The sequence below is a fragment of the Apodemus sylvaticus genome, chromosome 14 (genome assembly GCF_947179515.1).
Source record: "Apodemus sylvaticus chromosome 14, mApoSyl1.1, whole genome shotgun sequence".
In the NCBI taxonomy this organism is placed as follows: Eukaryota; Metazoa; Chordata; class Mammalia; order Rodentia; family Muridae; genus Apodemus; species Apodemus sylvaticus.
This window is the reverse complement of record NC_067485.1, coordinates 1,216,369-1,228,951: the sequence shown is the minus strand read 5'-3', so window position 1 is coordinate 1,228,951 and position 12,583 is coordinate 1,216,369. Positions and strand designations below refer to the sequence as shown.

The 12,583-nt window shown below is 41.0% G+C and overlaps 1 protein-coding gene across 9 annotated transcripts in view; it reads right to left on the bottom strand.

Moving 5' to 3' along the window:
• Window positions 1-12,583, bottom strand: part of Cdc14b (cell division cycle 14B) — an 84,744-nt gene that overhangs the window by 25,280 nt on the left and 46,881 nt on the right. For all 9 annotated transcript variants that reach the window (XM_052156579.1, XM_052156582.1, XM_052156580.1 and 6 more), the window contains one exon: window positions 4,201-4,277. In XM_052156579.1, coding sequence (XP_052012539.1) covers window positions 4,201-4,277 — 77 coding nt within the window. The remainder of the gene's footprint in view (window positions 1-4,200; window positions 4,278-12,583) is intronic.

Below are 12,583 nucleotides of genomic sequence, written 5' to 3'. Positions count from 1 at the left end.
CTAGTTAAAGGCACACCAATTTAACCATGCAAAGAATTTAATGCATGGAGTTTTTCAAGAATAACAATGGCTCACGGCCTATTTTACTTAAGTCCTTCCTTACACAATCTGAACACACAAGATCACTTCTTGAAGACCCAGGCCCCCAGCACACCCCAGTCCTTGCACCAGAACCATTGGGAATCATCCTCAATTGTTGTTCCACCTTATTGAGGCAAGATCTCTCAACAAAACCCTGAGCCCACCAGTATGACTGGCCTTGCTAGCCAGCTTGCTCTAGGGATACCCTGTGCCTGCCTACCAAGACAGAAATGATAATTGGGCTGTCAAACCCACCCACCATTTATGTGGGCTGTGAAGAATCTAAACTCTAGTCCCCTGGCCTGTGCAGAAAGTGCTTTAAGCACTGAGCCATCACAATGCATATTAGATGGTTCCAGACACAGGAAGTTCCAAAGCAAGCAAACCTAAGTGACAGTGGAAAGGGAGAATAAGAGCAATCTCTATGGGAGAGTCAAAACTGACGGCACAGGGCAGGAGGGAATCTTTGGGGTGATAGCCATGTTCTAGATCCCAAAGTGTGGTAGTCACATACACAAACATATGTGTAACACTTGGTTGTACAAGACAGATTCGTGTTTTCAGCTGGGGTGCAGGCTCAATGGTCCACTGTATGCCCTTGTACAGTCCTGAGTCCACTCCCTAAGCACTACACATACATGTATTCAGTGTTTGTTTGACTGTTAACAAATTGTATATCAATTTTTAAAAAGGAGAAAAAGGGCTATGGATATTGTGCAAACTATGTGAGGGCAGGCTTTTTTTTTTTTTTTGCTTGTTTTCTTTTGGGTACATAACCCCTATAGATACAGGTACTCCTATGTTTCTTCAGAGTAAGGCTCAAGTTTGTAAAGGACACAGCAACAGCAAAGGTAAGAGTCACTTCTCTGTTAACCAAAGTAAGCCATTGACAACCATGGTGGTGGGCATGTGGTGCACACCCATAACTCTAGTGTTTGGGAAGTGGAAAGAAGAGGGTCAGGGGACAATGCAAACTCTCTCACAAAAAGTACAAGTCTAAGAAGCAGAGCATTACCACAGACAACAGTAATACAAGTGTGCTTGTTCAGACTATTTCCCTCACTAAGACAGAAAATAAATGACACAATTTAGTAAGAATAGGATACTGAGTATGGTGGCACACACCTTTAATCCCAGCATTAGCAAGGCAGGGGATGGTGGAGCTTTGTGAGTTTGAGGCAGTTTGGTCTACATAGTAAGTTCCAGGATAGCCAGAGCTGTAGGCAGACCACCCCATCTCAAAACGGAGGGAGGAATGGAAGTTAAGAAGGGAGAGAGGGAGGGAGGGAGAGAGGGAGGGAGGGATGGAGGGAGAATAGGCTGGTCATGATGTCACTGCCAAATCCAGTATGGTTTTAGTAGGGACAGAATAACATGGTTCCTGCCCGAGACAGGGCTAGCATGGGCCTCCATGAGGGTCAATGGTTGCTGTGGCCTTAAGCTTGTTTATATAATAATGTGCATATTTTGGTGTTCTTCCGAGGAATGTCCATTCTGTTAATATTAATGACTCCATGATAAGGACAGCATAGGCCAAGATGTGGCTAATGTCTCAGCAAAATGGTAAACACTGGGACCTTCAGGACAGTCCTTAAAGCAGTGGAAAAGAACTCTTAAAAACATGAGTTCAAAAATATATAATTTCTCAGATATGTAAAAATATAAGGATGAAATACGAATTGTATAAGGGGCATCACAGATCTAAAGGAACAGTGGCAGCTGCACTATAATTCAGCTTGTCCGAAGGATGCTAAAGAAGGAAATACAATTTTTTTGTTTATGCTTACAAATGCAGGCAGATTCCTGAGTTTAGAGTCAGCCTGGGACAGAGCTAATTTAGGACCAGGCATGATCAGAAAGGTGATTCCAGGTATCTTGTTGTCTGTGATTATGTTTGCTGTCTCTTCTGAAGAGTTAACGGGCTAAAGTCATAGAATGCTGATTTGTGGGATGGATAGGAGAGAACCTGGAATAACTGAATTGATATGCAAATAAGAGTGGGCTTTTACAGTCTGCACAAGATGAGATAGCAGAAAGTAACAGCAAGAGCTGAGCTATCTGAAGATCTCTGGAGAGAGATCACAGCCCTTCAAGAAAATCTAACGGGATTTCTGATTTTAGTCAGAAAATCAATGGAGAATGAACATAGCTCTTTTAGAATTGTTCATAGTTTTCTAGCAGCTATACAGAGAAGGCTCTCTGAAGAGTGAACACAGCTCTTTTAGAACATTTTCTGGCTTCTGATTTTGATTGGAAAACCTTACTTTTAGAATTTTGAGTTGATCCAAGAATTTTTTTTTTTATAGTGGTTTTTCTGACTTTGGTCAAAAGTTCATGAGCTATCCAGGGAGCTTTTAGAATTTTTACTAGCTGTCTCAAGCAGAATGTTAGCTGTCTCAACCATGGAGTTTTTAGAAAAGCAAGAAAAAGCTGTCTAGAGCAGAGAAGGTCATCTCAGCAGAACAAAAGCTGTCAGGTTGGACCACGATTTGGATCAGTCACTTTTGTTGCTCCCAGACATCCCTTCCTTCAGAACCCCCTCTCCAAACTAAGGCTGGTCCTCAGCAGTGGCACACACTTTTAACTCCAGCCTTCATGAGGCAGATGCAGGGCAGTTCTGAGTCTGAGGACAGCCAAGTCTACACAGTTCCAGGACAGCAAGGCCTACATAGTAAGAGCCTGTCTCAAACAAACAAACAAACAAACAAACAAACAAACAAATGACAAAATGTGAGAAAGGCAAATTAGGACTATGTGGGGAGGTTGTAAGAGAACCAGGCTTGAGGCTGTTTGTGCTACATTTTAGCAAGTAAGCCTGTTTACATTATGCTCCGTTGTAGTCTAAGCTGTAAGAATGGCTACAAGAGCAAGGCAGTGGTGGAGCATGCCTTTAATCCCAGCACTTGGGAGGCAAAGGTAGGGGAATTTCTGAGTTCAAGGCCATCCTGGTTTACAGAGTGAGTTCCAGGACAGCCAGGGCTACAGAGAAACCCTGTCTCCGAAAACCAAAAAAAAAAAAAAAAAAAAAAAAAAAAAAAAAAAAAAAAAAAAAAAAGAACTGCAACAGGGCTTAACATTTTGGAGAGAACTCTCCCAACAAGGTCATCGCTGTGCTATAACAGCAGATCTATATGCCCACTGCTCACTCTGGACTCACAGATGCAAAAATTGCTTCTAACATCTTGTTACAAGTTGAAAAGATGAGTGGCTGGCTTACTTCACCTCAGCACCTTCTCTCTTCCTACACACCTCAAATCACAGAACACTTGGGACAGCCTGCTAGGCAACAAGGAAGGAACACTCTGGCTCAGTCATTGCCTTTAACCACCACATCACCAAAATCCGAACATTGTCCCAACAATGGAAGCCCTTTTTCATGTAAAGAGGATTCCACAGAACTATCTGAGGAGACTGTCTTCAGTTAGGAAGATACTCCAGAGTTCATCTACAGGACACTAGATTAATCAGCTCATAGTTTTAAAAACATTTTTTCCTTTAAGATTCTTTTAAGACAATCAAACTAGTAAGGAGATAAGGCTGCTATCTACTCCCAGGGCAGGAGCATCAAGGCCTGACACCTCACACAAAGCTGTTTGACAGGCTCTGTTGCAGGCTGTCTACATCCCCAGCCACACCCACCACCTGTTCTGGCTGTGCTCCTGGGAAAAGGGATCAGGTGTTGTCCTATAAAGTTCCTCCTGTTGAGTAGGGAAACTCCCTGGCTAGTTGCACAGGAACCTGAGGTAGTAATGACACAGTACCATGAGGATTCTCCCCTAGCTACACCACAGCTTGCTTCTCAGGAAAGTTCTATTCCACCCCTACCATTTCAAAGAGCTTTAGAAGGCAAAGGTAGGAGGCATTTGACATTCTGATAACAGAAGTGGTGTGTGTGTGTGTGTGTGTGTGTAGTGTCACCAATGTCTACCAAACAGAGGCCAGAAGTGACAACATCCAACAGTGTCACTGTTAAGACTCCTGTATTTTATGGTGTCACATCATTAACATGCCTTCCTGCCAAGGTTTCATTTTCTGTTTTGCTTCTTTCAAAAATTACCACCAAAAGGTTCCTGGTAAGAGTCTGATCAAATACATCTACCACATAACCTGCACATTTACCTGAAAGGAATATAAGCTGTATCTCCGAAGATTAAAGTTCTATACGCGTCTTCTGGTGTCCTTCCCAAATATATAACCTACATTTGGAAAGAAAAGAAAAGGGCATTTTACTTCTCAATGACACAGTTCTGTCACTAAGAAGCCATCTCTGCACAAGCTGCAGCTAATCTGCAGAGCCATGTTCTGACTGGTAACTGCTTGTCTCAACCTGCCAGAGACTCCTCCCTGCCACACCAACACTTCAAACAACCTATGCTAAGATATGCAGCATTTTAAAAAGCACATTTTCCAGATCCAGATGTTTGAGTGACATGCTTTAAATATTTCCCTTCCTCAGCATCCTCAGAAGTGGACAAGTGGAGGTGGAGCTGCTGACTGTAGTGGGGTGACATGGAACCCCAAAAGCAGGGTCGATGAATTTATTATTACTATTATTTTAATATTTGTGAATATGGCCAAAAGGACACATGTGGAAGTCACAAGACAACTCTGTAAAGTTGTTTCTCTTCTTTGGAACCATGTTGGTTTCAAAGACAAAACTTTTTTATAGCTTTATTTTTTAAGGATTTATTTATTTATTTAATGATTGTAAGTGCACTGTCACTGTCTTCGGACACACCAGAAGAGGGCATTGGATCCCCATTAAAGCTGGTTGTGAGCAACCATGTGGTTTCTGGGAATTGAACTCAGGACCTCTGGAAGAGCAGTCAATGCTCCTAACAGACCTATGCAGCAAGTGGCTTTACGTGCTCAGCAATCTCACTGGTCCCAAGCTACTTTTTAAAGTTTCTTATTTTTTATGCTATGAGTGTTTTGCCTCCATGTATATCAGTGTACTCTGTGCATGCAGTGCTGAGGAGCCCAGTTGTGAATTGCCATTCGGGTGCTGGGAATGGGAACCCAGATCTGCAAAGGCAGCCAGTCTCTAACTACTGAGTCATTCTCTACAGCTTTCGAGAGAGAGAGAGAGAGAGAGAGAGAGAGAGAGAGAGAGAGAGAGAGAGAGAGAGAGAGAGAGAGAGAGAGAGAGAGAGAGAACAGAAGTGTACCAGTGAACCATACTTGTACTGGCTAGTTTTGTCTGTCAACTTGACACAGGCTGGAGTTATCACAGAGAAAGGAGCTTCAGTTGGGGAAGTGCCTCCATGAGATCCAGCTGTGGGGCATTTTCTCAATTAGTGATCAAGTGGGGAGGGCCCCTTGTGGGTGGTTCCACCTTTGGGCTGGTGCCCTTGGGTTCTATAAGAGAGCAAGCTAAGCAAGCCAGTAAGAAACATCCCTCCATGGCCTCTGCATCAGCTCCTGCTTCCTGACCTGCTTGAGTTCCAGTCCTGACTTCCTTTAGTGATGAACTGCAATGTGGAAGTGTAAGCTCAATAAACCCTTTCCTCCCCAACTTGCTTCTTGGTCATGATGTTTGTGCAGGAATAGAAACCCTGACTAAGACAATACTCTTTTCCAAAACAAAGTCCTTGATTCACTCTCTCCACTGTGAATGCTTGCTATTGGACTAACTACATCTATTTCCTACTCTCATCTGCTTCTTCTGTCTTCAGAACTATGGTATCTTTCTGTTTTCCTCTGGTAAAATACTTCAAAAACATATTTTCTTTTCTTCTTTTTGTTGACAGTTTTCATGAGCTGTGTGCATAGCCCTGGCTGACTTGGAACTCCATGTAGACCAGGCTGGCGCTGAACTTGTAGAGATCCACCTACCCAAGGAATACCCTATCACACCTGGCCAAACCCCCTTCTTTGGCAACAGTGGTTCATGCTAGGAACGTTAACTGTGCCCTGCAGTGTTTTCCTCAGTTTTTATTGTTCTGAGGTCTTTTCACTTGAGAGGTTATTCACCTGTATCTATGCAGCTGTTGCTACTTTCACTACCTACCATCTGCCACCACTGGCTGCAGGGGATTCCCAACTCCCATGCGAGAACTAGGGACCCCCATGCATTGGGTTAGACACATAAAAAGATCAAAACTATATTAAATTCCAAAGCTAATCTATGGAAAATATATTTTAAATTACAATAGAAAACCTCAAATATAGATTAAAATTGTAACTCAGAAGCACAGCACAGGTTCAGCAATGCACAACGCACTGAGTTTGATCTTTGGAACCAAGACATGGCATAAAAGGGGGAAAAACGTTACTAAGTTAATTACAAGCTTCTTTTTTTTGTTTTCGTTTGGCTTGGTTTTTCCAGACAGAGCTACTCTATGTAGCCACTGGCTGTCCTGGAACTTACTCTGTAGACCAGACTGGCATCAAACTCAGAGATCCCCCTACCTCTGCCTCTCCAGTGCTATAACTAAAGGCATGGGCCACCACCATTACCTCTATACAAGCTTCTTATCTCCAGTGCTTAATATTGTGTGTAGAAGCAGTTTTCACAGCTGGAGGAACTCTGAAGTGAAGGCTTTGTCTTCAACCTCTTAACTTCTGGCCCAAGCATAAATGGATGGGCTCTAAGGTTTTGCCTATTCTGTTGAACTCAATGTACTTATTGTTGAGGTCTGCACCCCCAGCACAGTTGTTCCATGCCTGCCAGCTATTTTATTTTGTTGCTGTAATATGCAAATATTTGCTAAAACTTGACACAGAGCAAGGACATGCTGACCACATTGCCTGGTGTGTTCTGTATGAAGTTTGTTAATCTTAAGAAAAATTCCATAAAAGGCCGGAGGTGGTGGCGCACGCCTGTAATCCTAGCACTCTGGGAGGCAGAGGCAGGCGGATTTCTGAGTTTGAGGCCAGCCTGGTCTATATAGTGAGTTCCAGGACAGCCAGGGCTACACAAAGAAACCCTGTCTAGGAAAACAAACAAACAAACAAACAAACAAAAAACCAAAACAAAGAAAATTCCATAAAGCTTTAGATAGGACCTATCAAATTCAAGGTCAATTTGAATTTTTATGTCTAAAATGGCCTGAGTCAGACAGCAGTCTACCAGGCAGTACTTCCTGCACCTGCACTGGGCTGAGAAATGTTTGTTTTCATAGCCTCAGATAATTCTGATCTGTTCAGTATGAGGGTGTGCATTCAATAAACCATTCCTATCTGACTGAGATCAGTGTTCATCTGGTTTGTGGAGAAAACACTTATGAAATTAATGAAAACTTAAAATAGCTCTTAAGTAGTTGACTTAAATGTAAACCTATCACTGGATTAAAAGCATTCACTTAAAAAAAAAAAAAAAGGTGGGGCCGGGCGGTGGTGGAGCACGCCTGTAATCCCAGCACTCTGGGAGGCAGAGGCAGGCCGATTTCTGAGTTTGAGGCCAGCCTGGTCTACAGAGTGAGTTCCAGGACAGCCAGGGCTATACAGAGAAACCTTGTCTCAAAACAAAACAACAAAACAAAACAAGGATTAAAAGACCACAGCTGGGGAAAGGGTTCCTTGGGTAAAGGGATTACAATTCGAGCATGAGAACTCCAAGTCAGATCTCCAGATTCCATGTAAAAGATGATCATGGTAGTACAGGTGTCTAACTCCAGAGCTGGAGCACAGAACACAGACAGATGCCTGACGTGCAGTGACCAGAATAGCCTAGCCAGATTGGGGAGCCCTGGGTTCAGTGAAAAATCTTGCCTCAAAAAATGAGGTGGAAAATAACAGAAGACACACATGTCTACTTTTGGTCTCTATACATACATATGTGTGTACACACACTTAGTAAACAAATTAATAAACCTAGCAATAATCTTTTATACATAAAGCTAGATCTTAGAACTAATTATAAAGATTTGACAGTTTCCAGAGGGCATTCCAATTATTTTCTGTTTTAACAGTTATAAATGGACCATTTTCCCAAGGTCTGAATGGTTTCTTACTAGAATTTTATTCCATTTACTTTCTCCATAAATTATAGCTGTGATGGTTAATCTTCACTATTAACTTGACTGTTTTTGGAATCATCTAGATGATGCTCTTCTGGGAACGTCTGAAGTTATTTCCAGGGAGGTTTAACTAAAGATAAAATACTTGCCCTCCCATGGGCTGAGGTTTTAAATCAAATAAAAAGGGCAAAGTAGGAACAAGATTCCCTGTTCTCTGTTTCCTTGTCAGTTAAGAATCCCAGCCACATCCTCCTACCTGGGCTCACCTCTCTCCAACCATGAGTCAAAATAAATCCTATCACATTGTTTTTGATAGGTATTTTAGTAGCAGCAATGGAAAAAACGATACACTAATTAATAGAATGCTCAAACATTTACTTAGCCTCAGTAGCAGTAGGAAAAGATGTCAATCAATCCCCCAAAGAAATGTGTTCCTTGGCTGACCTTGAACTGAGTGATCCACCTGCTTCGGCCTCCTGAGTGCTGGGATTAAAGGCTTGCACCACTGATATCTAGCTAAGAAATGTGTTCTTAACTCTTACCTAATTATCAAATTGCCTACATTATCAAATTTTCAAGTAAAACAAACCAGTTTACAAATATCCTCTATACCCTGATTCAACACATCTTACTCATTCAACACATACATAAGTAGAACCTAACATCACTTCTATTACTACTTATTTAGGGAAAAAAAAAGATACAACTACTTCATAAAAACTATAAATTTAGGGCTACAGACTGTTCTCCAGAAATCCTGAGTTTAATTCCCAGCAAACACATGGTGGCTCATAATTGTTTATAATGGGACCTGACTCCCTCTTTGGTATGTGTGAAGTCAGAGCACTGATATAAAATAAATTAAATCTTAAAAACAAAACAAAACTATAAATTGGGCTGGAGAAATGGTTCAGTAGTTAAGAGCATTGACTGCTCTTCCAAAGGTCTGGAGTTCAATTCCCATCAACTACATGGTGGCTCATAACCATCTGTAATGGGATCTGATGCCTCTTCTGGTGCATCTGAAGACACCTACAGTGTATTCATATAAATAAAAATAAACAAATATTAAAAAAACAACTATAAGTTAAAAATCCAACCTGCTTAAAAATATTTTATTTTATATTTTACTTCATTTCTGCTATGCTGGTTAATGCTATTAGCTTGACAAGACCTAGAATCACCTAGGAAGAGATTCTTTCTGAGAGGCATGCCTATGGGGGAATTATCCTAATTGTTAATTTATAGGAAGACCCAATCCACTATGGAAGACACCAATTCCCTAGTCAGGGCTTCCTGAACAGTGAAGAGAGAGGAGGAAGCTAGCTGAAAGTAAGCAGACAAGTAAGAACACGTGCATTTGTTTATTTTTGATCTTGATTGTGGATGTGATATAAGTTCCTACCTTTACTTCCCCTCAATAATGGACTATAACTTACAACTGTAAGTCAAGCAAGTCCCTTTCTCTCTTTGCTTGTTTCTCTCTTGCTTGCTGAGATCTTTTATCACAGCTACAGAAACTAGGACATGAAACTAGAACACCCTTATAACCTCCAGGTGTCTCCTGCCCCTTGCTAAGACTAACCACTCCTCTAATGTGGACCTGGGATGGACTCCACCGGCCTGGGTATTAAAGTCTGGTCTTCAGCTTGTTGCTATGGAGGTGGGGGGGGGGGTGTCAAAGGGTTTAGGTCACTGGGGGTGTCCTTGAAGGAGACTTTGGGACTTTGCAGTTTCTTCTTTCAACCATTCTGAATAGACGTGAAGTGAGCAGGTGGCTCTACCACATGCTCCTTGCCCTAATGCACTGTCCCCTCATCAGAGGCCCCGAAGCCCCAGCACAAACTGAGTACAGGCATAAATGCAAAAGCACAATCCATCATGAAGCTCTCCTTACTACAAGGTATAATCTCAGGTATGTTTCGGTACTAGAAAATTGACTAACACCCAATAACTCTAATAAAATCGTATCTTTTCTCCATTCTACTAACAGAAACAACAACAACAACAACAAAGTACCTCTGAAACCAAAACCCAAAACTAAATTTAAAAACCCTACCACTTCTTCCTGTGGATCACTTGCTAACTGGTACAGACAAAACAGCAAGTAGTAACTGAACAAGAGAAAAGTAACTCTGAATCATATTTCCTGGGAAGCAGACTTTGGGGGCATTGTAGAGTTGTTCCACTAGGCTACACCATAAAATTTCCTACCTACTTACCTCCAAAACAAAATAAAACCTGAGGGTGCCCCATATGCTTGATGTCTTAACAAAAAAAAAAAAAAAAAAAAAAAAACAAAAACAAATTGTTTTTTTTTTTTTTTTAATCAAAATCAGGTTTTAGTTGCGTGAGAACCAGACCTTGTCACTGTTTCCAATACTGGCCCTATAGGCTACAACAATATAGGACAAGATACATGAGAACTTCAACATTTATGTTCATGTTACTGCATTCAGAGTCTCTCCAACCCATAAACTGCAACTTCCCAGTAGCCTTCTTTAAGATACATAGTTTTGATGGTGCATGGAAGGCCACAGATTTATGGCTGAAAAATTATAATTCTGTGCTACACTTTGCCCCAATTTGCAACTGTGTTAGTCCACTTTCCATCAATGTGACAAAATGCCTGGGATAACCTAATGCCTAGGGTGGTGGTGGGGGGGTGGGGAAGGTTTATTTTGGTTCAATTTGGAAAGGTCTAGTCCATGGTCCTCTGGGTGCTTTTGCACTGTCTTTGGCATAAAAAGCCTTGGTGGATATACGTAAAGAGCCCAAAGCAATGGAAAACCGATGATGCCACCCATTAAGACAAAACAGAGACTCACATACATGTTGGCAAACCTAGGAAAAGGCAATGTCTTTCTTTCAAATGGACAGTATCACCTTTTCAGGGAACAAGAGGGTGATGATCAGAGCTACTATTTCATCACAACTGTATTTATTTTCCTTCCTTCCTTTTTTGAAAAAGGCTCACCATATAGTCCCGTGGCTAGCCTGATTGACTGACTGATAAGAGTTCACCATTCAGCCTTTGGCTGGCCTGTTTGAGAGACTGATTGGTTGAATGATTGACTGATTAACTGATAAGAGTTCATCATATACCCTGTAGCTGGCCTGATTAATTGACTGACTGATTGATAAGTGTTCACCTGTAGCCCTGTGACTGACTGATCAGAATTTACCACGTGGCTGGCCTGGAACAATATAGAGCACTCAATGCAATTTTCATTAGTGATCAAATCAGACGTCATACTATAAAACTCCTGAATGTGTGGAACAGTTCAGCCAAGAGATCTCCTAAAGGTTACAAGAGTTATAATAAACAGAACTGTCAAGAAGGAAAAAAAAATAAGGAATATATTCCTTAATGAATCACCTGAACAAATATGTAAAACCAAAGTACCTTAAGTTGATAAGGTGAAAGGGCTGGATTTGCTGTGTATCCATGAACATGTGTGTATATAATTCAAATGAAATCCAGAGAACCTTTAATTCAGACTTTCTCTAGCTTTCCAAGTTCATCTTCTCTATACAAAAACATACACATTTTTTCCTTAAACATCAGTTTAAGGCAAATTTTATTCCACAAGACTGTAGCTTCTTGGTTTCTTTAAATACCAAAAGAGTAATGACCTCATTTCCTTCTAAACTTTCAAAATAGAGTTGCCTTTAACTTGTTAATAACTGTGGGTTGGTCTTAGAACACAAGTTCAATTCAAAGAATAGAGCAATGTAGCATTTCCCCCCCATGGGTGATGAGAGAACACTCCAGATTCCCAACGATGAATTTTAAAAAACTGTATTTTAAAACTGTTTGGGGAATGACTATACAAAAAACAGTTAAGACTTAATCCTAACCCCCGAAAGAAACAGAGATTTAATCTAAACCTTTGTACATAACTATTAAATACTTGTTAGCAGGCTGGAGAGATGGTTCAGTGGTTAAGAGCAGTTGCTGAACTTGCAGAGGACTTGGGTTCAGTTCCAGTTGGTAGCTCATGACCATGAATAACTGTAAATCCAGTTTACACCTCTATGCACTCCATGCACAAACACTGTTTGCATGTGGTGTGGTGCACATAATTACATACAGGCAAACCCTTATACTTTTTTGTTTGTTTTTTTCAAGGCAGGGTTTTCTGTGTAATCCTGGCAGTCCTGGAACTCATTTTGTACACCAGACTGGCCTCGAACTCAGAGATCTGCCTGCTTCTGCCTCCCAAGTGCTAGAATTAAAGGCATGCTCAACTTCAGAAATAAATCTTTTAAAAAACATCTGCAGCTTTTGCTTTCAAAGCAACTCATTTTTTTCTGATGAGAAGACTTTCCCAGGTAAAGCTATTCTCAATGTAGCTCTTAGGAGGAATCTTATTAAGTGATTTCTATACTAAAACAAGTGTTGAATTTAGCAAACTCTAAATCAACACAATTTTATAATATATCACTGCTGTTTATTTAGATACAAGAAATGCTTCGGCAAATTCTTCCTGGATATTTATATCAGAAGCTATGTATACAGAATGTCATACAGAATGCCC